Consider the following 26,257-nt stretch of genomic DNA (forward strand, 5'->3'; position numbering starts at 1 on the left):
TTGAAAACTGTTATCAGTAACGACGCATTTGAATATTGACAAAAGCGTCTTGAACCTATCTAACATGTTTAACCTTTTGGTCAGTTAATATCAGTTGACCGTGGTCACTCAACGTATGTTTCGGTGTTTATATTATTCATTCATAAAGTTCAAAATATTATAATGTTACGAATACTCGGGCGCAGGACTTCGAAGGTTGTAAAAGCTTATGAGCAACATAAGTTTGTTGCTTTGAAAAAAAGCAATGGGACTTTCAAACATAATAGAACTCAAAGCACCGAGATCCACAGCCTCGCTAATAATGTGGACAAATTATTTCCCAATAGGGCAGACTTCCCTAGCAGACATATTGGGCCTAGGGATCACGACATTATAACGATGCTGGATTTACTGGGGTATAAGGTTGTATTATTCACTATTAATTACAAATATATTTTTTCATAAATATTGTATGTATTTAAGACGACGTCAGATGATTCTTATAAAGGTAAAGTACTACCCGCATTGTTTAGTTTATTATTTAATTTACAAATCACAAAATAAGATAGGTGCATGGTATTTTTAAATTCTATAAAACAGTTTCATTTGATAAAAATGTTTCAAACTTTAATGCATCATCTTTTTACGCTTACATTGTTTTGGTTAAAACAAAATAATCAAATATTTTTATTATTACGATAACCTTAGATATAGACCTATTTTTTTATATACATGAAAAATTATTCAGTGTTTTTACCCCCACTTTCGGTTATGAAAATAAAACATTTATTTTTGTAAGAACTCGAGATGCTTAAATAATCTATCAATTGTAGTTTTGAAAAATTGTCCACATCGTGAAGAAATAGGGGCGTTTGGCTTCTGTGCAATGAGCAAACGTTTATGTTAAAAGCTGTTATACTTCTGTACAACTATTTCATAGTCCTCAGACTAGCATCAGGAGGGTAATTACATTCGGAAGTTAACAGAGTTATCTTCGACTGTCTTTAAAGTAAAATCAATATTTATGTACGAAAATGTCTATATTTGTGTGGAAAATTAAAATATCTTCAAGACTCAGCAGACGAGACAACTTAATTTTACTTTGTGGATAAATTTTAACTTTTCATTGCAATAAGGGTCCTGGGCCGCAATTACCAACTCAATCTCCATCGGTACACACTGAGACGGTATACTTAACTTTCTTACTATCTTTATCTACCTCGGTATGCTACACCGACCTGTCGATTCGTGTTATCATAATATAATCAATTTCAATCAATAAGTTGCCAAAACTTTACTCCGCGCTCAATGCTAAATTATAATTAAAGTATTTCTCTTTCGTATGTTAAATAGGCTTCTGTGATAAAAAGCAGCCGCTCGAAAATGATTAAAAAACTAAATGAATCATAATTAAAGCAAGAATTGCTCGGTGGAACAGATGTTTTCTCACTTTTAATGCGTAGATATGTGTACCTTGGGGTACTTGAGCCCTCTGTAAATATAATACCTCTGTACATATAATACTTACCTCAAAATTCGAAGGGGGTCAGAAGTGTATCTTAGTGATCACTAGGGAGATTTCTGTTTTTTTTATTTATTTACATTTTTTAAGTAATAAAGGTCTGTGAAATACCTTCCAGTAAAAAAAAATAAATAACAGTTACTTATTAGTAGCATAGAAAGTATTTTTTTAATTTGTAATTTTGAATTGCCGCAAAAACGGTCATGCCATTGACCACGACCCTAATATAAATATAAATGGAAGGACAAGTAGACCTTTAACCGTACTATCCCGAATATAAAGATGCCTAGAATATAACGAGGTCTATTTATTTTAAGCAAGAATGTAAGGAAAAATTCACTATTTTTTTATCACGAATATAACGCAAATGTTTTTTTTTTATTTTTAGTGAAAAATATCGCGTTATGTTCGGACTAGTACGGGATATGTATTTAATAAGTTAATCAAATTATTGCAGAGTTTGGACGATTTGACAAATAATGCAGTACCAGCAAACATTCGATACAAAGGAATGTTGGATATCGAAGAACCTGTTGGTAAGATTAAACAATTTCATTTTATGTACGTACGACGAAACTAATTTACAGATATTTGTTCAATTGTCTTTTGATCAAAAAATATATTTTATAGATATTTAAAATATATATATATATATTAACCTTTTGTACATAATACAAATTGAACATTAATGGGCTTATTACCAAATGGCAATTTCTTCTAACCAACCAATAAAATTAAAGGTTTATTTATGTAATTCAAGTTACAAAACATAATCAATAGAAAATAATTGGGGCATTGAAAGCAGTAAAAGTAAATCAAAAAAATAAATGTACGCGAATCTTTTAAAAACAAAGATTTTTTTGAAAAAATAAATAAATGCTGGATCTGAAAAGAGGCCACAAAACCTTTAAAACAGATTCGGGTAAGTGGGTGGGGCGGGGCTTTTAATGTAAAAAAAAAAAATAGAAAATAACTAAATAAAAAAGTTAAAAATATACAAAAATTGAAATAACTGTATTTTTATATATATTACTTTAAATTTTTACTCAGTGGGAAAAAGGAATAAAGAGGAAAGGAGGAGAGATTAAGGAAGAGATGTTTCTTTAGGCGCGATTTAAACAGAGATTGTAGAGATGAATAGATGCATGCAGAACGCAAGGAAGAGACAACGGTTATAGACAAAATTTAGAAAATTGTGCTTTGGCGATTCGGACTTACGTTGCGAATGTTCAATGAAAGAACGACTGAAAATGTCGATGAATGCTGAAAATAAAGAAAAACGTTTTATGATCTAATCTAATAAATACTTGATAATGAAAATGTCAAAAGGCGGAATAATCTAAGTGCGTGCATGAGAAGATTCATGAATGTTTGTAGATTCAGACTCTGGATTGTAGAACAAGAGAGTTCTGTATACAAAGGCAGAAAGGTGTGGCGCCCGCGGCGAGGGCGTTATGGTTCGTTTGTTTGTAAAATTACCAAAGTTTATTTTCACTACGGACGATATGTATTTTAAATGCCTAATTTGATATCCACGATCAAAAAATATTTACTTCATATTCATTTGTTTACAGGTGAGTACGATCTAATAAAACGGATTCGCGGTATTGCCGAAAAGAATCAAATATGGAGATCGTATATTGGAATGGGTTACCATAATTGCTGTGTTCCTCACACTATTATGAGGAATATCTTCGAAAACCCTGGATGGTAAATAATTTGATTATCTTCAGTTTATATTTGATTTTTATCTAAATTAAGAGCTTGGCCTATTTCAGACGAATCGTTCAAACCCTCACAGCACGGTAAAATTACCTAGGGAGGATTGAAATATATGTGTGTACATACTTTTTTTTTAATGATTTATTTTGTGGATTGACTGACTTTACCTGTGCCAAAAATATTTCCGTGTCTGGGAAGAATTCAGAATATAGTTCAACTCGGTGGCTACTCTCGGATAAAAATTATGCAATAGGAAACTAATTGAAGATTAGTCGGGCTCGTAGGGTACTGGTTAGTACTTTTGCCTGTCAGGTCCTTCCTTGCTTTGGATCGACATGAAATATTTGTTTAATGGGTGACTTTTCAAAGCAGTGTTTTACCTCACCTGATCACCTTGCTTTTACGTATTAAATAGTGAAGGCACGATCAAATGTTATACCAATGCAGTGCCCTATGTGTCACATAGGTAATCAGGGTAGGGAAATGATGATAATTAGCCATTAACTGGTGACGTGCGGTTTCACAGGTCCTACGGCTCTAACGAAACGTCGTTTCACCCCATTTCCAATGCATCCCTGTTTTCTACGTGTAAATAGTTAATAATGGTTGCATTTATGCCATAGAGAGCGAAAGAAGTGTCAGTTGGAGTAAAATCGGAAAGTAAGGTCAAAGTAGAGTTCTATAGCGGCCTCCAAGGCCACACGTCACTATTTACGATACTGTTTTGGTATTTTCTCTGAATTGTTTCATTTGACTTTTTTACATTGTTTACGAACAATGAATAATACTGAACCCTCAACATAGAATCATCGACTGTTTGAGCAGAGAAATACATTACCAAGTACGCGATTGGACAAGCAATATCAACCATATTTACAAACATGTCCTGAAAATTTGAAGAATCAAGTTTTAAGCACGAAGAAGGTTGTACAGTGTTTTTTTTATTGACTGTTCGATAAAGGTAGGTACGATAAATGCGCATATTCTGTATCAAGCTGATGGTGGTAGAGATGATTGAGTCAGGGCATTTCATCAAAATATGGTTTTAAAATTCATTCAGAACTTAGGGTATAATTTACGTAAACCATTTGAAACAAGGTTAAACCTGATATGAATTTTGTGCTCAGATATGCAGCTTAGGCCGCAAAATAGAAACATGTGCCAGAAAATGACAAAATCATATTATAAATGCTTTGAGTGCAAAAAACACTTATGCTTGCAATCTTCGAAACAGGCATGTCCTGAGTGCTTACGCAAATTCGCGAAGTTCACCCTTTTCAAATTTGTTATGACTCATGTGACCAGAAATTTGTGTAATTTTTAAGTTGGATAGTCTAAACTAAGATTTTTAAAAAATCAAAAAAATCAAAAATTCACGAGTAAATTTTAATCTCATGTCGATTTCATCATATATAAAAGGTACAAATTTTTCGATTGCTCATTCATAATTTAAAATTAGTTTTTAGAATAGACAGTTTTTTTGTAAATTATTATTTAAGATCCGTTTTTTTATTTTTTTATTTTTTATTTATTAATAAAACATATAAGACATGAATATCATGATATTATATTCCCAGGAGTTGTACGAGAAAACTCATTTGGGACGGTACATAAAAAAAATAGTACATTTCTTGTAACAATACATAGTATACATTTAAACAATAAAAATTTAAACAAATTTTAACAATCTATGAACTTAATATTAAAAAAGGAAAGAAAACATTTAAACAATCTGTGAACTTAATATTAAAGAAGAAAATAAAAACATTCAAACAATCTGTGAACTTAATATTAAAAAAGAAAAGAAAAACATTTAAACATTCTGTGAAATTAATATTAAAAAAGAAAATAAAAACATTTAAACATTCTGTGAACTTAATATTAAAAAAAGAAAAGAAAAACATTTAAACCTAAAACACAATATATAGACTATTCACAGAAACTGAGCTAAAAACTATCACTTTCAAAAAGATTCAAGAAATAGGAATAGATAAATAGATTTTATCAATGAACTAACACTTAAGTAGACTACCGTATTCCATTCTTGTAAAATCATCGAAATACAACTGCGGCCTATCAGGCCTCACGTCACCAGTAACGTTACATAAAATTCCCGTCACCAGTTAAAAGTTAAAAAATATAAAAAACAATGCAATGAAATAGATTGAGTTTTTCCACTGACATTTCTTGGTGGAACTGCATTTTAATAATAATAATAAAAATACGTATATAGTTTCACCAATCTGACGATGTCAGTCACGACGAAACCCGGACGAAACTTATTTACGTATTTTTATTATTATAATGCAATGAAAATCAATGCATACAATTTTTTTTCTTGCCACGTGGATTTTACGATCTGTCTAAAATAGGCTAGTGAATACTGAATTAAAAATCAGGAATCAAATTATGAATTGATAAAATTGTTATTCAATTTCGTGTGTGAAATAGAAACATAACTCAACCAATGTTCCGATGCAGTGCTCTTTACCGAAACCGGGACCTAAAACTTGGCGGATGAATAGGCAAATACGCCAACTTATAGGCAAACTTATCACTGCTTGATTTCCTTTTTCAGGGTTTTTACCTGAGATTATCCGGATTCTTAAACACGCGTCCACGATTCTGATTTCATTTTGCAATTAATCATCCGCCCTAATACAGATTGCTTTATTACCAGGACCACACAGTACACGCCTTACCAGCCCGAGGTTGCTCAAGGAAGACTCGAAGGTCTCCTAAACTACCAGACGGTGGTCAGTGATCTCACTGGATTAGAGGTGGCCAATGCTTCATTATTGGATGAAGGAACAGCAGCTGCAGAAGCCTTATCTTTATGCTATAGGTATGGTCCACAGGTTGTCGGACATCAGGGGTGGGGATTTTTAAGGGGTACTTCTAATGTCCTAAAAGCCAGTTGTACCACGATAAGTTTAAAGTTAAACATTTTTTAAGTTTTTGTCACAATTGGTTGTTCATAGTACATTTTTCATTTAAACCATTTTCTTCACCAAACCCTTATTGCTTGGCCATAGTAGCGAGCGTATTGCGGCGCGGCACGGACGCGGTGCGCGTAGTCTTGGAGTGCCCGCGCGGTCATTTTATAGTGTATAGACACTACGCTTTTCAGCATATGTTTGAATTCACCGCGCCCGCGCCGTGTCGCAAAACGCTCGCCACTATAGCCCAGCACTTATTGCTAAAAGCAATATTTTCCAGCCAACAAAAAATATGTGCGTAAAAAAACATAATTTATTAAAAACAACAACTGTTTTTTAATCGGGAGATAAGACTTGCACATATTAATTTGAAAAAAGGACATTATGTTATACATATTAAAGGATGAGTAATGTGGAATCAGAAAATGAGTTTAGAAGGAGAGAGAGAAAGAGGAACTAAGAAAAGAAAAGCGATATTTTTTTAGGGAGTTCAGGATCCTGAGGATATAAAGTAATGTTTCAGGCGTTTCTTAAAGGTGGCTAGAGAAGGTACATTTTTTTTATGAAGAGGTAGCTCATTCCAAAGTTTAGCACCTTGAATAGAAAAGTAATAGCTGAAAAAATATTTCGTATGTCGAGGAATGGAAACTGTTCTTTCCTGAGAAGAGCGAGGCGTGAAATATTGGAATTGAATCATCTTCAGAACCAATATTTCGCGTCCACACTGCCAGGAACCTGAAGCATGGTAGGCAAACGCGGCTACCATAATACTACAGGACGGATAAAGAATACCGTTGTGTATGTGAAATATAAGTAAAATTAAAGTTAAATAACAAAGGCTGGGGTACCCCAGGAATCCATTCTGGGTCCATTTTTGTATATTACTTACGTCTCATTTATGTCGAAAAATGTTTAGTATTCCAAACATTATGTTTACCCCGATATGTTTATCTACTCTTAAAGCTAGATACATCAAAATCAGCTGGACCTGATCACCTTCCCGCATGTTTTCTCATAAATTCTGCTAGTACTATATGTGTACCAATCACTTTGCTATTCAAAAGATCTCTCAAAGAATGCACAATCCCACATATTTGGAAATCCGCTTTTATAACACCAGTCCACAAGAAAGGGCCTAAAACCGATATTGTCAATTATAGACCAATTTCTAAACTGTGTATAGTGTCTAAAGTATTTGAAAGAATAATCTATAACCAACTATATTCCGCCATTAAAAACTCACTGAGTCCATCTCAACATGGCTTTCTAAAAGGGAGATCTACTGTTTCAAATTTAATCTTACTTAATGATTACCTTACTGATTCAATGGACGGTGGTCATCAGGTAGACGTTATTTACACCGATTACAGTAAATGCTTCGACCGAATCGATCACAAATTACTATTAAAAAAATTAACTAAAATCGGTATTAGAGGTGACCTCTTCAGATGGTTTTCATCTTATATAGACAACAGGTCGCAAGCGGTAGTGGTTAATAATTTTATTTCCAGTTGGGTACGGGTCCCCAGCGGGGTGCCTCAAGGGTCTCTTCTGGGACCTTTGCTCTTCATAATTTTTGTTAACGATATTGATAAATGCTTTACCTCTTCGCGTTTGCTTTGTTTTGCTGACGACATGAAAATTTTTGCAACAATCAAGACCCTAGCTGACGTCTTTGATCTGCAGTCAGATCTCGACCGTCTAGAGGATTACTGCAACTCCAACTGCTTGGACCTTAATCCTTCTAAGTGTTCAGTTATTACATTTAGTCGCAAAGTAAAATTTTTACGTACTAACTATGTGCTTAAGGGTCAAAACCTCCAACGCTCATTATGTGTAAAGGATCTAGGTGTCTTCCATGATAGTAAATTACTTTTTGACGCCCATGTTGACAGCATCATAAAAAAGTCATCGCGTGCGCTTGGCTTTGTTATGCGTAGCTCTACGTCGTTCACTATGGCAAAGACACTTAAAATCCTTTACTGTACATTAGTGCGAAGCAACTTAGAATATGCATCACAAATATGGAATCCTATGTACAATGTGCAGATATCACGCATTGAAAATATTCAAAAAAAAATCGTAAAGTTCATGTGTTTCCGGTTGAAACTTGAGTTTAAATCTGACCAGTATATTCATATATGTAAAAAACATCACCTACTGCCTCTGCAAAAACGTCGTGAAATAGCGGATATAATTTATTTACTTAAAATTGCCTCTAGTTCAATTGACTGTCCTGAACTACTTTGCAAACTTTCTATCAATGTTCCTTCCAAAGTTTTAAGAAATAACCCTCTTCTTCACATACCTCTTGTTTCATCTAATTATAGGCAAAATTCATATTTATGGCGAACTTTTAATAATTTTAATGTACTAAATAAATCATTTAACATAGATTTATTTGAAAATAATCTTAATAACGTGCGGCGTTTGCTTTCAAAATAACTCGTAGTATTTTTTTCTTTTCTTTTAAATTTACATTTAATTACTATTCATTTTATGTTCGAGAATCTTTTTTAACTTACTGTGATGCTACTTGTGAAAACCTGTAATTGGCTTATTTGTTATTTGTTTTGTTATATAAATATGATATCATTATAGCTGTTGGTTATCCAAATAAATAAAAATAAAATAAATAAAATAAAATAAATAAACACGGTACTTGCAATTTCTCACAGACATTCATTTATTGCGGAAAGTCTTCGATTTCTTGCTTAAATGGTCGCATGATGTGGGTCTTATAATAAATGCAAAAATGACTAAAATTATGCATGTCAGATCTTACCGATACTTTAATATTTTTTTGTTTTTGGACTGGCACCTGAAGTGTAAAACCAATCACCTTACCTTTTATGTAACATACCATCGAGATACGCTGCATTTGGTTTAACAAGTCAATGCCTTATGCGCCATTAAAACCGCTCATTGCAGACAGAACAAACGTACCAAGGTGATCCTCACCTCGGCGCTGCACCCTCAGACCATATCCGTGGTCCGGACTCGACTGGAAGCTCTCGGCCTCACGACACTAGTGGTGGACGATGTGGCAGCCACTGACTTCACCCAGAGAGATGTAGCTGGTATCCTGCTGCAGTATCCTGACACATATGGAAACGTCAGCGACTACTCGACTCTTGCAGAGGAAGCTCATGCTAACGGGGTTAGTGCGTTAAAATAACTATTAAAACGTTACGAAATTATCATTTTTGTGATATATTTTATGATATGTACTCGTACAAAACATGAATTTCCAACTTTAAAGAAACGGCGAGCACTTGCGAACCTTTTACTTATACATAAAATACTTCATGGCCAAATTGATTGCCTAGACCTACTCTTCTCGATTCATTTCAATGTACCACTTAGGCGGTTCATACACACAAAACTTTTTCATATATTGAAATACAATACGAATGCAGCAACAAATTCACCCATCAATCGTACCCTGATCAAATAGATACTTTCGACATCAACATTTGACTAGACTCTGCAACATCGTTTAAAAATAATATTGTAATAAATAAAACTGTAATTATCCTAACTTATATATTTTTTTATGATATTCTCACTCGCACACACACATATCCACACCCTCCCACCCACCCTCTCTCACTCTCTCACACACACACCCTGTTTTGACATACTTAGTAAAAAAATAGGCTCTAATGGAATACAACTAATATGACATTTTATAAATAAGCACTATTCTATTTATACTAGTCTAGTAATATGCCGATAAGAAAGTTCTGATAGCTGTAGTATAATGTTCTTCGAGGAATCCTCAAGATTTTTGAGGACTCAGAAATCAGAATAACTTCGAAGTTATTTTGATAGGAGTTTCTCAACACACGCGCAACCCGACTTATCCTTATATTTTTTTATTAACAGACCTTAGTCTGCTGCGCCACCGACCTGCTGTCACTCACCCTACTCCGACCTCCTGCGGAGTTCGGAGCCGACATCGCCATCGGGACCTCCCAGCGGCTGGGGGTCCCTTTGGGCTACGGGGGCCCTCACGCGGGCTTCTTCGCCTGCAATCAGAGTCTGGTGAGGCTCATGCCGGGCAGGATGATAGGGGTCACCAGAGATGCCAGTGGCCATGATGCCTACAGGTTTATTAAAATAATTAATTTAAAAAACATATAAGTAAATAAAAACTAATATACCACTCTCCTAATAACTGCTCATTGCATTACAGTTTCATTGCAAACAAAATTTGCATTTAATTAATTTCTTGAAGCTTCCTTCTCATCATTATTCCTTTAATCAAACCTAAGAATACTCATAAATGGCCCTACATTTCTCACAAAAAACGACGTATTTTGATTATTTATCATGTGATAGAAAGATTTATAAGTCCAGCAGTGCAGATGCCAGTCTAAAGACCACGCGAAATATTATAGTGAAAAAACGCATCTTTATCATTTCGAGTTCGTCGGGATTTAAAACCGATTTGCTGCATTTGAATGCATAATTATGATTATAATAATAAAAATACGCATATAGTTTTATTACACTTTATTTATAAATTTTTACCATAATTATGAATCACAATAACAAGTACCAAGAGCGTGCGGTGGAATTTTGGATTAGGTAAGAAATTAATAAATAGGTAATTGGTACATATAATAAACACTGCCCTTAAGAAACTAAAGACAAACTAAATACTAAGTATGTATGATTAGAAATAATATCAATAATTTTACATGTCTAGTAACAAATTATTATGACAAATCCACCAACTTCACTAAATATACTATGATAAATAACTGCAAAGTATTTTGTGGCGTTATATTTCATTTGACTAAAATACAGTGGAACCAAAATAGATATTATCTTGTTAAAAAACATGACTTTCCAACGAAAAAGAATTGGTCATTATTTGAAACCGAAAATTCAATATCAGCATCTGTGCTGCGAGGCGTTGGGGCCGCATCGCGTCTAAACTAAATGAAAAATATACGAAAAATAATGTATCTGTATGTTTGACATGTCGACCTCGTGGTGTAATGGTCAGTACGTTAGCCTACCATTCGAGAGGTCTCGGGTTCGATTCCCGACATGGTTGATATGAAATATTTATTTAAAAAGGTGTTTTCACACTAAAATATTTCATAGTCCCTGGACTGGTACCTGAACCGTAAGACTGATCATCTTACCTTCATGTAACAAAAATGATCAAGATTCGCTGCGATTGGTGTACCAATGCAGTGCCCTATGCACTATTAGGTGCGGAAAGGGAATAATGATGATGTTTCAATTGCTTTCACAGCCTAGTGAGAATTTTAATCAGCGCGTGCGCTCGGATTGAGCGTTCAGTACGGCGCTGGAACGGAATTTGGTTCCATAGCGATCATTCTTTCGTTGAGATCCATCCAGTAGCCAAATAACAAGTACGCGCATGACAGCGCTGATGAATGGATATGCTTGTGGGTTATGTTGTTTTTTTTTAAAAATATTTAAGGCGATAGTAAAACTCCTCCGAAATTTATCGCATTATTAGTCAAATTATTATTACATTATTTTTTATATTAATTTAAATTTTAGGTATTATCACTGATAATCAATTTATTAAACACGCTATTTTGTAAACATTTTTTGGCTAATCTTAGGGAGACCAATGGTTCCATGCGTTCTATGAACGGACCGGGAATGACATGTACCATTTTCATCTTTCATCATCTTTCGGTAACTTAATAGCAGTTCCGTTTTCATTTACAAAAATTTTAGGCTTGCTCTACAGACAAGAGAACAACACATCAGAAGAGACAAAGCAACTTCAAACATTTGCACAGCCCAAGCTCTGCTTGCCAACATGTCGGCAATGTTTGCTGTTTATCATGGGCCTCAGGGTTTGAAGGATATTGCCCAAAACATTCATAATGCCACCCTTGTGCTTAACGAAGGTAAACAATTAATCATTCAGAACTAAATAACAATGTGCTCAATTGATTGTTTTAATCTATAAATTTTTAATGTTTTATTGTAGGTTTACGCCAACGAGGACATAAACTAAAAAATAAAGTTTTCTTCGATACTCTTCGTGTAGTCCCAATATCAGACTCCCTTGAACAAATTAAAAGTCGAGCCAACGAAAAATGCATTAATTTAAGATATTTCGAAGATGGTTCAATTGGTGTTGCATTGGATGAAACTGTAGTTATGAGTGATGTAGATGATTTGTTGTGGATATTCGATGCTAAAGATTCTAAGCAGGTAATTTATTAATATTCCATTTATGAATAGTTAATATGTACAAATTATTACACCAACTGTAGGTTTGTACAAGTTTTTTTTTAAAGGTTGTAGATAGCGGAGATGTAACGATTAGCAGTATAATGAATACTGATTTCAAGAGGACGTCACATTATTTAACGCATCTGGTATTTAACCAACATCACTCTGAAACAAGAATTGTCCGTTACATGAAACAATTAGAAAATAAGGATATATCTCTTGTACACTCGATGATTCCTTTGGTAAGTTTATTGTCCATTTATTTTTTAATTGTTAAGTATTACAATTCGAATCACAAGAGTTTCAATTTATTTTTCGGCATCATCTTACAGGTGTTATTTTATTTCTATAGTTCTCTCCTTTATTTTTTGATGAGTTTTTCTTTAAATTGTTTATTTTTTAGGGATCTTGCACGATGAAACTTAACTCTACTACAGAAATGATGCCGTGTTCTTTCCGACACTTTACCGACATTCATCCGTTTGCTCCTTTAGATCAAAGCACTGGATACCACACACTTTTCCAAGAACTCGAAAAGGATTTATGTATCATTACTGGATATGATAGGGTTTCTTTTCAACCCAACAGGTAAAAACACTCACTTAAACTAGTTTCTGATATATTAAACTTGGGTAACACATTTTTAACTTCTTTGAATTCAGCGGTGCGCAAGGAGAGTATGCAGGTCTACGCGCAATCAAAAGCTATCACGAATCACGAGGAGATGTGCACAGGCAAATATGCCTTATTCCAGTTAGCGCACATGGAACAAACCCAGCAAGTGCACAAATGGCAGGAATGAGAGTCGAGCCAATCAAAGTGACAGCTCATGGAAGCATCGACATGAAACATTTGCATGACAAGGTTAATTATGTTATCATCTTTTGAAAAATAATACCTTTATGGTTTCCGGATATCGGAAAAATTAATACCTACAACAATAATATAATATTTATGTGTGGATTGTTATTTTAGGTGGAAGAGCATAGCAAAAATCTGTCATGCCTAATGATAACATATCCTTCCACTAATGGAGTATTCGAAGAGACTGTTGCTGAAGTGTGTGACTTAGTCCACAAGCATGGGGGACAGGTATACTTAGATGGTGCAAATATGAATGCACAGGTAATTAATAATGTTTATCTTAAAATAGTTTTTCAACGTTATAATATCAAGAACGAATAGGTACAGATTGTACAGGGCGGCGCGCGGCAGACGCATGGGTTTTAAAAAGTAATAAAACGCAGACAGTGGCAAAACGACTAATTTTTTTTTTCCTGTTTCAATAAGAAAGGATATTAAGGTTTACACAGTTTTGAACAAAGTATCGGCCAAATGACGCCTTTCGCACTCCAAATACTATGTAAGCCTTTTCCCTAAGTTTTCTTGCACTCTTTGAAGCATTTCCATACGACGATCATCGTCAATCAAGGGTTTTAGGTATCTTCGTAGAAAAAATCATAAGCAACCAAATCTGGAGAGCGCATTGGCCAGTTCGCCAATCGCCTCGTTATGAGATGAGGCGCCCAAGGAATCTGTCTCGCAAAAAGTCCATGCAAACCCTTACAGTGTGAGCTGTGGCCCCATCTTGCTTCCCAACTCCATTCTTTCCAACTGTGGCAAGAAAATGTCCCGTCAGTTTCATGGTCAAGTAACGTGCAGAAGTGACTGTAACCGCTCAATCATTTTCATGTAAGGACCGATGATCTCAATTCTCGAACTTGCACACCATACTGTCACCCTGTCAACGTGCAGGGGTCTCTGGTGAAGCTCCCTGGGATCATAACTCCGATACCGCATATTATGTTTATTGACATATCCACTGGGGTGAAAATGTGCCTCGTCAGAGAAGAAAAAGATACTGTCTCGGGGCAACGCAGCAAGCATGTTTTCACTAGCGACTGCTCTGGCTCCACTAGTTCCAACAGACCACTCCATTATGGCGACTATCGCCACATTGAAATTAAACTTCCCTTCCCCTTCTTTTGAAGCATCCCACTTTCAACCGTCTAGGACAGTTAGGAAGGGAGCAATGCCCCCTTCAAATCCGACGTGCGTCTGCCGCGCGCCACCCTATACGATAGTACGTGTAATGAAAGTGAGGAGATTGACATTTTTGACAGCTAATTCTTTAGGTTTAAGAAACGCACCTATTCAAGGTGTATTTTTAGGCTACTGTAATATTTTTTATCATTTAATTTTTAATTGAGCATTTCTGTTTTTATTATGTTGTTTTTATTGTTTGTAAATAAATAAATTAATAAATTATTTATTTGGGGTTTTTTCCTTAATTCATTTATTTAATGATTTATTCTTTCAAAATTACACTCGTTTACATATTCATGAACTTATTAAGACTTTTAAGGCTGTACCTGAGTTAACCCATAATAATTAACAATAAAAAATTCGTAGTAAAATTAATTATAATAAGTATTAATAACGTTAAATTAAATTAAACCATAATAACGTGTTATAATAACAAAGTATAAATAATACATGATCAAATTCCAAAGAAGATAACATAAATAAATATCAAAATACAAATTATACTAATTTAGTTACATAAAAAATTACATTAAATAATAGTATCATTGAAAGCAATAGAAAAGAATACGAAAACATAATTGAAATGATAATTGGGATACGGTTTTTATAAACTCACTTTTTTCTATAGTAAGAAATTGGAATAATAAATAATATGCCAAATAATAGTGAGTACTAAATTAAATAATTCAAAAATAAATAATAATAAAAAAATATATATATCACGAAATCATCCATAATAAGCAAATAAAAGTGTGGTAGGTAAGCAGATTAGAAAATTTTCGTTCATCTCGAACTTTAAAAAGATTGAAAAACTCGTCTCTATCGATGTGCAGCAGCCAATTCCAAACTGTCACTTATGGAGTTATTTATTGCTGCCGGAAGATGATCAACTTATACCTACCGGAGATGGGTTTGATAAGACCCATAGTAAATGATCGATTAATTGAAAAGTATTTTTTATACATCATTTTCCTTCACTAAATCATGAAAAATTGTACATCACACGTCTTTTCATGATTAAGAATGTATTGTGATGAAAGGATAATATTATATAACCCACAAAAATGCCTAATAGGCGACCTTAAAAACTGGATCAAATTTTACCTAACACCGCCACGCACGTATTTTTTTGAGCCAGCGAGCTTTAAGAGTAAAAAAATTACGAGTGGTCAGACCAAGGTAATTTATCTTTCCCGGAAATTGTACTAAGTATGTGACTGAAGACCCTTGTGCAATGTATATTCAGCTTTGCCCGAAAATGTTTATTATTTTAGGTAGGACTATGCCGGCCAGGAGACTATGGCAGTGATGTTTCTCATATGAACCTTCACAAAACATTTTGCATTCCCCACGGGGGAGGAGGGCCGGGAATGGGTCCTATTGGAGTGTGAGCATAATAATAGTATACTCTGCTGAAATATGTAATGATTTACATTGGTCATTTGACAGGGATATTTACATTTTCTAGCAAAGCACATCTAGCGCCTTTTCTTCCTGGGCATCCAGTTGTCAACCCATTAGCGGACCTTGGAGATTCTGCCCAGCCATTTGGATCTGTTAGCGCAGCTCCGTTTGGTTCTTCAGCCATTCTTCCAATTTCTTGGGCATACATCAAGGTTTGTATTTTGATGAAAACCTTTATTGTTTTTTTATTATTATTAAAGACTTAGACTGTATAAATATAACAGTAAAATTATTGTCAGCTCGTTTGCCTAACATCCAAGAGGTCTCGAGTTCAATTTCCGACACAGTTGACATGAAATAATGATTTTAAAAAGTGTTTTAAAACTATAATATTTCAAGTCCCAGGAATGGCACCTAAAACTTTAGACTGATTATCTTACATTTATATAACAACAACAAAAATCGAGATTCACTGCCGGCGATAAAATAATTATCCTTTTTCGTTGTTATGATTTGATTATATATTCATCTGAGAAAAATGCAATATTAAAACAGTTTTTTTTTAATCAGTAGGATAAAATCACGATGAAATTAATTCACTATAAACAAATAAATAATATTATGTATATTCATAAAAGTTTCAGCTCATACCCACTTCACTTAAATCAACAGATGAAATAATTGGAGAAATTAAATGTGTAAAATGACATCTTAAAGTTAAATCAACCAATCAACCAGTCTTAAACCACGTAAATGTATGGATATCCATATTCCTTTCTCAAAGAGGTTCTCTATCTTAATTGAAATATTTTTGAATTTACCATAAGTACCTACCAATATTATGAAACAACTGCTTGCTTCTGTTTTTTTCAGTGATATACCGACTTCACGTTGTCACTGTTTTATGTTTCATTGTCATTAATAATAAATGATAAGGGTATTAGTCAATTTAGTACGAGTATATATATACGAGTAATACGTTTACACATACCTATGTATTGTTAATATAAGTTATTTACAGATGATGGGTCCACGAGGTTTAAGAAAAGCTACGCAGGTGGCTATTCTAAATGCGAACTACATGTCGAAGCGACTAGAAAGTCACTATAAGACCCTCTTTAAGGGAGACACGGGCTTGGTAGCACACGAGTTCATCATCGACACCAGAGATCTAAAAAAAACTGCCAATGTTGAAGCTGCGGATATAGCAAAACGATTAATGGACTATGGTGAGTCTCAATATTGTTCATAAATAGTATGCGGTAATAAGGAAGCGTAGTGCTACGAAATAGTTTTTAACTGGTTTTTGTTGACATGATAACAATACAAACATTTCAATGTACGGCGAAGGCTTTCTGAAATGTACGAACAATATATTAGTTAAGTAAACCTTGATAATGAAGCTAGTGTCGCTTTGAAACCAGTCGGTAGAAAAAATAAGCGGTTAAAAGCCAAGTTGTTTTTATTACTACTACTACCATCACGCCATTTCACTTTAGGGGTAGGCAGAGAGAATGGACCACCACACACGTCTATCCTGGCATATATTCCTAGCTTCTTCTACATTCATACATCTTGTCATACATGCCCTTCGGTTCTGTCTGATTTTGACATGACCAGACTTAAGATTTTGGTTTATCTGACCATGCCACGTCTTCCTTGGTCATCCTCGTCTCACGTTACCGTTCATTTTCGCCGAATATACTTGTTTTAACATTTTTTCGTCGTCCATTCGTTCTACGTGACCTGAACGTGACCTGAACCATCTTTGATCTGAACGTGATCAGAACCTTTCTTAATCTTATCAATTATACTTGACTCAGATTTACACTCTCGCCTGATTTCATCATTCGTAACCCTGACATACATTGATTTCCCATACATTCGTCTAAGAGATCGCATTTCAACTGCGTTTACTCGGCTTTCATCTTTTCTCTACCAGTTCCATGTTTCACTTCCATACATAAGTGTTGGGACTAAAACTCCGCTGGGCACTGCCAGTTTCGCTTCGATTGACATATATTTATTAGCAATTATTTTGCTTAGTGCTCCGTTCATTTTGTTGCCAGCATTCACTCTCCTTTCAACATCTTTTTCTACTCCTCCATCTCTTGAAAACATGCTTCCCAGGTACACAAATTCCTCTACTTGTTCAAAAAATTCGTTGTTTACATTTATTATGCAGTCAGTAACCTCACTTTCGCCAATTCGCTCTCCAGGAATACATCATACATTCTAGAGACTATTTGTTGAATATCATCCTTGCTGCTTGCTAACAGAACTGCATCATCAGCATTCAACAAGCGGCTTACTGAAAAATTATCCATTTTTGCTCAAATACCCGTACATTATATATCTTTCAAACAGTTGTCCATGTATAGATTAAACAACCATGGTGACACAACCCTGTTTCACACCTTTTGAGATCGCAAACCAAGATGTGAATCCCCCATTAACTCTTACACAAGCTGAACTCTCCTCATAGCTTCATAGAGAGAAGATACTGCACGTATAAGTTTATTGTTTACTCCATACTTTTCCAACACGCCCCACAGCTTTTATCTATTTAATTAAAAAATATATTTGTTTAAAATTGAACTCATTTACGTACAATTTAATGTAATTATTTGGGCTATTGAGTGACAAATCTTCATATTATACCCAAAAAAGTAATAAATTAATAAGACTAACTAATCTTCGCGGAATAAATAAATTATGACGGCACAAATTTGACGTTGCGATTCTTCCCAGCGCGGATTTAAAAAAAAAATCTTTGAAAAATCGCAGCGCCTGTAAAGAAAAAAATTAAACATTTTAAGCTTGGTTAAATAATACTAATTTTTAGGAAAAAAACTATGTTGTTCCTTGTTATTCAATAATGCAATTTTTTTTTTTAATCAATTTTATTTCCCATGTGTTTTGTGTATGACGAATAATGTAACATGTTAATTTCCGTTGTCAATCGTTAGCTTTTATTAATGGATGAATTACCAAAATATTGACGGGGCCTTGCGCAGCTGGTCAATTTTCAAAATTGTGTGGCTTTGTGTTTCGAATGCAGGCGCCTCCAAACTCGTATGTTTTCATTCCCATTCGGAATTTATTTCCAGGTTTTCATGCACCTACAATGTCATGGCCTGTAGCAGGCACGCTGATGATAGAACCGACAGAATCTGAAGATAAAGTGGAACTAGACAGATTCTGCGAAGCCCTCATCTCAATAAGACAGGAAATCAAAGAGATTGAGGATGGAAATATGGACATAAGAATCAATCCATTGAAGGTTAGTATTAAATTCATGAAGAATCAGGCAGCTGTTAGAATCTCGGGCACCTAGAAATATTACCCCTTTGGGCGTCTCAAATTATTTTTTTGTTATTTGGAGTAATTAAAATGTGGTAAAGAATAATCTGTATAATAAAACTACCAATACCACACAAATTAAACAGACATACGAGTATTGAATATCTAAGCAAAAAATTTGGTTATCAAACGATTAAAATTGGATAGTGAAAATTCTGTAATTTAAAAAAATAACAGTCAGCTCTTGACGACTGTAACATAGGGTAGTAAATTCAGCCCTTCATCAGCCCTCGTCTAATCGGCCCTACGGGCCCTAATAAATCTGTCCTCTTGGCCTTGTGAAATTGGCCTTGCGGGCCCTAAATAAATATGTCTTCTTAGTCTTATGAAATCAGCCCTACGGGCCTCAGTTGATCGGCCTTTCAGTCCTCGGTTAATTAGAATCTCGGATGCGCTATATAAATTATCCATAATACAAGTTAACATCAATATTCATGTATTTGTAAAGCGCCCATGAGGGATTCTACTATACAAAATGGCGCTGTATTCATAATAATAATAAAAGGCATGTTTTATTTAGGATGCAACTTAGCTATGTTCGCAATATAGAAAATGCTTGAATTTAATGCCATTTATAAATAATATATTCTCAGAACCATTCAAATTTTGACAGCAAATAATAAATAATATTATCTCAATGGTATTTGAAAGATAGTATTAATATTGTTTGCACGCTTATATTACAAAAACTAAATCTATGATTACTGATTACTGATTACTGTTACGTTTGAGAAATACAACAATGTTTTTCCATTTTACATACTTACACCAATGGGATTTTTAAATTAATAGTACACATAAAATATGACAAAGCAGGCATCTGTGTGTTAATTATATATTTGAGATATTGATAATATTATATTGTTTTCTATGGAACACCTTCTGAACCTATTTATAGTGGATTAGGATAACTGGAGGTTCGGTTTACAGCGGGTTCAGATTACAGGTGCTCAATCACAAATAACTATCGACGTGCTTATAAGCGACTTGATAACAATTTCTCACCATGGTTTTTTATTGTATTTGCGATCACAATGGAACATCCGTGAACACCTAATATTAAATGTCAAAATATTTACGTTTCGCGACGTATAATCCTGCTGCGCAATCACATATTTGTATTTCTCCGGTGTAAATATGGAAAATATTCCAAAACTGCTATTTTTATTTATTTATTATTTATCATGTATTGCATTTAGCCGGCGCGGCGGTTGGCAAGTCAAATGTCAAAAAAAGCAGTCGCCATAGTAATTGTAATTTAATTTTCACTTTTTTGTATTAGATACTCCTTACTATTTTGCAAATACAATAAATTGTATTATTTTTTTAGTAAACGTCGATTTTTCACCAATGAACTGTATTTATTTACGAGGAAAACAAAAAACAAACCGACACAGGCGTTGACTTAGAGATTACACACGCGTTGACTTTTGACTGCGATAACTTAAGCATGTTCATTATTGTTCATTGTGATCGCTTAAATGCTTAGCATGTTTTTGAGCACGTCAATAGTTATTTGTGATTGAGCTACTGGAGGTTCCGTTTATAATGGGTTCGGACAACTTGAGGTTCGGTTTATAGTGGGGTCGGATTATTAGAAGTTGGATTTATTTTACAGTGTGCTCGGATTAGTAGAGGTAGAGGTTCGTTTATTAGGCTGGTTTATTATAATTTTACTTTACACAGATGCAATACAACTGCATCTTTAAATCATTATTATTATTCATGTTGGAGAAAAAAAACTTTAATGATATTCCAGAAATCTTAAAATCAATAACAGATATTAAAACATTCGAATTCGCTTCATTAGTATGGTCCCCTTAGTATAATGTATATATTAATCAAATTGAAAACATTCAAAAGAAATTCATAAGGAGCCTGGAATATCGTTTTGGCAACATTGAAAATGATTACGGCGCATCTTTGATCAATTTTAATATAGAATCACTACAAAAAAGGCGCCTTACATGTGATTTAATTTTTGTTTTCAAAATTCTCAATAATATAGTTGATTCGCCGTATCTTTTACAAAATATTGGTTTCCGTTGTCCTCTTCGCTATACCAGATTAAATTCCCTTTTTTGTGTACCAACTTGTAAAAACAATTATACCTCGAATTCATTCATTAGACGTACCTGTAGAAATTATAATGGACTCAGTATTGATGTAGACATTTTTAACTGCACGTTGCATTTGAACAGAAAATTTCTTTATGGGGTCGATTATAGTGGTTTGTGCTATGTATATGTGCCGCGTGTAATGTATATGTTTTATATGTGCGTTCATGTGTGTGCGTGGATGACTCGGAGTGTACATTCTATATTTTTATTTATTGCCTCCATGGTAAACGCAAATGTTGACAATTATTCTTTTCTCACTTGAAATTCTTATTTATTTAATTTTTTTTGTCACATTTAATGTTTATATCTTTTGCATAATTTATGAAAACTTAATTGGTCTTTTTATGTTAAAATAATGTTGTTTTTAATTATGTATGACTGTATGTTTTCTGAATAAAATTAAAAAAAAAAAACATTAAAATCTAAATTTAAAAACCCTAGGCTGAACTCCATACAGTGGAAAATTGTTTATATTTTAGAATATAATATCTTATTTTAAGGAATCTATTTTAGATAGTAAAAATAAAATGTAAATAAAATATAAAATATATGTGTAGACACTAAATACATGTATGTATTAAAATCAATGTAAAACGAACTCACTCTATAAACATGAGTTTTCACTCTATTCTCTAATCTAGTCTCTAGGTAGAAACGTTATTTTTAATAATGTGTCTACCAACCATTTTGTAATTTTATAACAGAGACATTTCCTTCTGTTTTATAAACATTTTTTTTGATCAACTAGGTATTATTTTAGAAACCATAAGAAATGTGCACAAATGAGTTTTTTTATAAAACAAGAGACTGGGAATAAGAAAAAAATGTATTACTCAGTAGAAATTATGAGAAATCTTTTTTACGATTTTTTTATCATTCGATTCGCAAATCAATTGATACATTTTTATCACCTTTTTTAGTAACTCGTTTTACTTACAAGAAAAATATACGAGATAAGAGTTAATACAAACTATTTGAAAACTTTCCAGGAAGGCGCATCATACTGAAATAAAATTATTTTCAGTAATAATTTAATTTAATATCTTTACTCGTAATGTTGTTTTTCAGATGGCACCTCACACACAAGCTCATGTTATCGCCAATGAGTGGAACAGACCATATTCACGAGAACAGGCGGCTTTTCCCGCTGTATGTATAAATAAAATATTTGTAAATCATTTTTGTTAAATTATTTATGTATTTAAATGTGTAATATAGCACTCCTACCAATTAAAATGTACATAAATTATTTAATAAGGTATCTACAAAAACATGATAATAATTCATAGGACAATGATTTGCTACACCAAAGCAAATTATCTCGATTATCTGTTACATGAAGGTATGGCTCAGACTTATGCTAGTTTTCGAGTAAAACAGTTGCTGCTTCAAGATATTTAGACCCCTTATCCGACGCTAGCTGATGCAAAGTACGTAAAGCCAAATACGGGGCAAGCTGTTCCATAAGAAACTGTTTGGTATTCAAATTCTATACGATGATAGATTTTTAATCTGTGCGAAACTAAGATTTGTCGATATATTTTACGAATAACTGCTGTATGTAAATAAAATAGCATGAATTCGAAATTACCAAATTATATTTGCTATACCTTGCTGTAACTTTGGCCCGACAAGAAAAATTTCATTCAACAAAATCCGTGATGAAGTTTTACAACTTGCATCAAATACAACTCTCAATATTTAGGTGTCGACCTCTGCTCCTTGTGAAAACAGTGATGCCGAATTATGTACGATGGACTAGATCTATTTCGACTTACTTCCACCTTATGCCCTAATAATAATATGTACTCTTTCGTAAAATTAAAGAAATGTACTTTCATTTTTCGATAAACGGCTTTCAAGATTATACAACCTTTATAGATACAGCAATATCATGCGATTGACCGAGATGAATGTAATTTTCTCGAAGTTGTTGAGGGACCACGTATCTACCTGATGGAGTTCGGAAATAGATTTGCTTGAAAATATCTTCACATCGGCTCCGTTCAGGATCAATAAAATTTTTACTCGCTATCTCTTCGGTTTCCGAGTCCGTTCTATCAAACATAATATGGCAATCGGCCGTAGATTGAAGGACCATATTTCGAACGCTCGTGATTACTCTAGTTATATACCGCGAAACCGTCCAATTTTGCCCTTAATTGATATTTTGCCTACTGAGTCTATTCTATGCTCAACCATAAAAAAATATATATTTCTATTTGATTTCGGTAAATTTGGTACATTAAGGAGGAAAGTGGATTTATGTCGCTAACTCACTCAGAAGCTTTCGTCCCTAACTTTACTCAGTGGTCTGTCAAAACCTGTCAAAGTGCGCGTGTAATTTGTTGCGTGCCAATTACGACTCGGTATTTTTTAATATACTGCTCGATGTCAAAGACAAAGATAAGTTTATTTGTTGTATAATATAGACAAAGTTTTTCAGATCATTTTCTGTTTATGTGTGCTGTCAGTAGCTTAAATCAATAATTATGACAATGGGCAAATTAAACCGCATAAGTTGAACCTCTGGGGTGTCAATTTTGCCCAAACGAAAAAATGTGTTAGGGCTGTCATTTGTCACTTTCTTATTTTCATAATTAGTTTAAATTTAATTAAAACTATTATGATGGCTTTGCACACTTTGGGTATTTTAGATTTTCAAAAGTATTATTATTATTATGGATAAATTTTAACTTGTGAATTTGTAATTTGAGTAAAACTTCGCTTCGGATTTATTCAAATGATTTCGAGAACAAGTGGGTTTTAAGATTTTTCCGAGACATAACTTCACTCTCACAGTTTCACACTTATCTAAATAAATAATTATTTAAATAAACCTAAGTCAGGTCTCGTAAGTCACTTTGATTTTATTTCTCATTTCTTGCATGGTATACAATTTGTTTGTATATTTGATCATTTCCATTATATCTGGAGTTAACCAGTTATCATCCACCTTCAAAGGTCACTTTCGTAGCTATGGACTTAGATTCCGAAATAATTTCTATTATTTTTTTTAATCGTCGGCGTCGTCTGGTTTTAACTTAACCTTCTTAGTTGTTCATTAACTTCATTTCATCATTAACTTCCATTCCTGAAACAGTTACTATTTCTCGCAACATTGGTATATTTGCTATTTCGAAAATTGTGTGTATCTACTTCATATTAAAAATTTACATTTATGTAATTAAGACTAGAATTATTGGAATTTGTACGTGCTTAAATAAAACATTTCTATAAATAAAGAAGATTTATCAATTTTTCTTAGGTTATCAACCAGATTTCGACAACCTTAAGGCCTATAAGTTGCTTGTATGAAAACAAATAGAGTTCGGTGGGTAAAGTTGCCCACGTGTTTTAGACGAATATTTTATTAGTTAGCCATTGAAAATATGTTCAAACGACAATTTTGCCTTTGAATCAATAATTCAATAAAGTAGTTCTTAAACAAGAACGCCATATGAGCTACAGTTCAACAAATAATGGTTGCGGGCAAACATAGACAAACATAAAGCTAATTTTGCGCCCATCAAAATTTTTAATTGCTTAGAATCGCATTTAAATATGACTGAAGTTACAATTCTAACCCTATTCAATGATTATCTAGGTCATTCTTAGAAATTAAAAAGTAAGGCATAAAATACATTTTTTATAGAAAATCAACATAATTGTTAAAAAGCGGGCAAAATTGGACGGTTTCGCTGTCCCTCAATACTTTAAAACCTATCTACTGTTTAATTCAAAACTTAAAAGACAACCCTCGTATAGTGGATAATTTTTGTTACGATTATTTAAAGTGTATTGATGTCATATTATATATATTTTTTTAAATAAGGTACTTACAATAAAAAGTAAACAGTTTCATTTTTTTAATACCCCGAATGGGTTTTTATACTAGGAAACCTATCCAGCGTTGCTCTTTGTTAGTATCCTTTTTTTACTGTCTGAAATGTATCCCCCGTATAAAAAAAGGTTCCAGTGTATTATATTAGTTTCTTTATTTGGTTGAAAAAACTATTTTTACCAACTAATAGGTATGATAATATGATTATTTGTATTTCAATTGTATTTTTATTATGTACCAAAATTAAAATCCAACAAAAAAATCATATGTGCCAAGTTTTTAAATGTCTTAAATTTTTTTTTCCAGCCTTTCGTGAAGTCTGAAACCAAAATATGGCCAACAGTCGGAAGAATAGACGACATGTATGGAGACAAGCATTTGGTGTGTACTTGTCCCCCGATCCTGCCAGACTATTAATACATACAAGTTATATTGTCGTGACGGTAAATAAATGGCGTGAAATTATTTCAGCGAAACGGTTTTTTTTTAAACTTATGACAAAGATTTTTTATCAAACAAAGTCTGTAAATATAAACATAACACAATCAATATTATCGTATGCGTACCAAAATTATTGAATAATATTTCAGTCACGCTTGAAGACAAATTTATCAATTATGCATGTATGTTCTCACTTAAAATAATTGGATTTCATATGAATAATATTAAAATACAAATTACTTAAATGACAGGCAGGCATTTTATATTTTGTAATAAAAATAAACTAAGTTATGACCGCAAACGTTTTTTTTATACCCACCTAAAAATTACGTATTATTTTCCTTTATTTCATATCATATTTTGATAAATAGGACTACAATTATAATAATATTATATTGTTGACCCGTATCGACACCTCCTATGTATAACATCGTAACCCATAAAACGTGATCTTACACGAGAAGGATTTAAAAATAAACCTTATTTTACAGAAGGATTTAAAAATATTTTTGCCGAATGTAAATTTAAATACAAACTGATTATTTAAAAAAAATGGTTTGCATATTTATTTTTATATCTTATTTCATATTAGCTCACCAAAAACTTTAAGTTTTTCGCGGTTTTTGATAAAATGCACATA

The 26,257-nt window shown here is 33.3% G+C and overlaps 1 protein-coding gene across 1 annotated transcript; it reads left to right on the forward strand.

Annotated features, from left to right (window-relative positions):
- The first annotated feature begins 82 nt into the window (after positions 1-82).
- Positions 83-25,918, forward strand: LOC148282787 (glycine dehydrogenase (decarboxylating), mitochondrial). The gene is made up of 18 exons (XM_088224543.1): positions 83-402; positions 1,959-2,037; positions 3,076-3,211; positions 5,904-6,068; positions 9,094-9,322; positions 10,051-10,274; positions 11,893-12,068; positions 12,152-12,378; positions 12,465-12,641; positions 12,803-12,987; positions 13,062-13,263; positions 13,375-13,524; positions 15,720-15,832; positions 15,914-16,061; positions 16,871-17,078; positions 18,960-19,132; positions 22,401-22,481; positions 25,483-25,918. Exons 1-18 carry the CDS (start codon positions 163-165, stop codon positions 25,591-25,593), a joined length of 3,024 nt encoding a protein of 1,007 aa, XP_088080669.1. The 5' UTR covers positions 83-162; the 3' UTR covers positions 25,594-25,918.
- Positions 25,919-26,257: the final 339 nt, after the last annotated feature.

This window comes from Micrasema longulum, unplaced genomic scaffold (assembly GCF_059751315.1).
Source record: "Micrasema longulum isolate JH-2025_06_02 unplaced genomic scaffold, ASM5975131v1 h1tg000294l, whole genome shotgun sequence".
In the NCBI taxonomy this organism is placed as follows: domain Eukaryota; kingdom Metazoa; phylum Arthropoda; class Insecta; order Trichoptera; family Brachycentridae; genus Micrasema; species Micrasema longulum.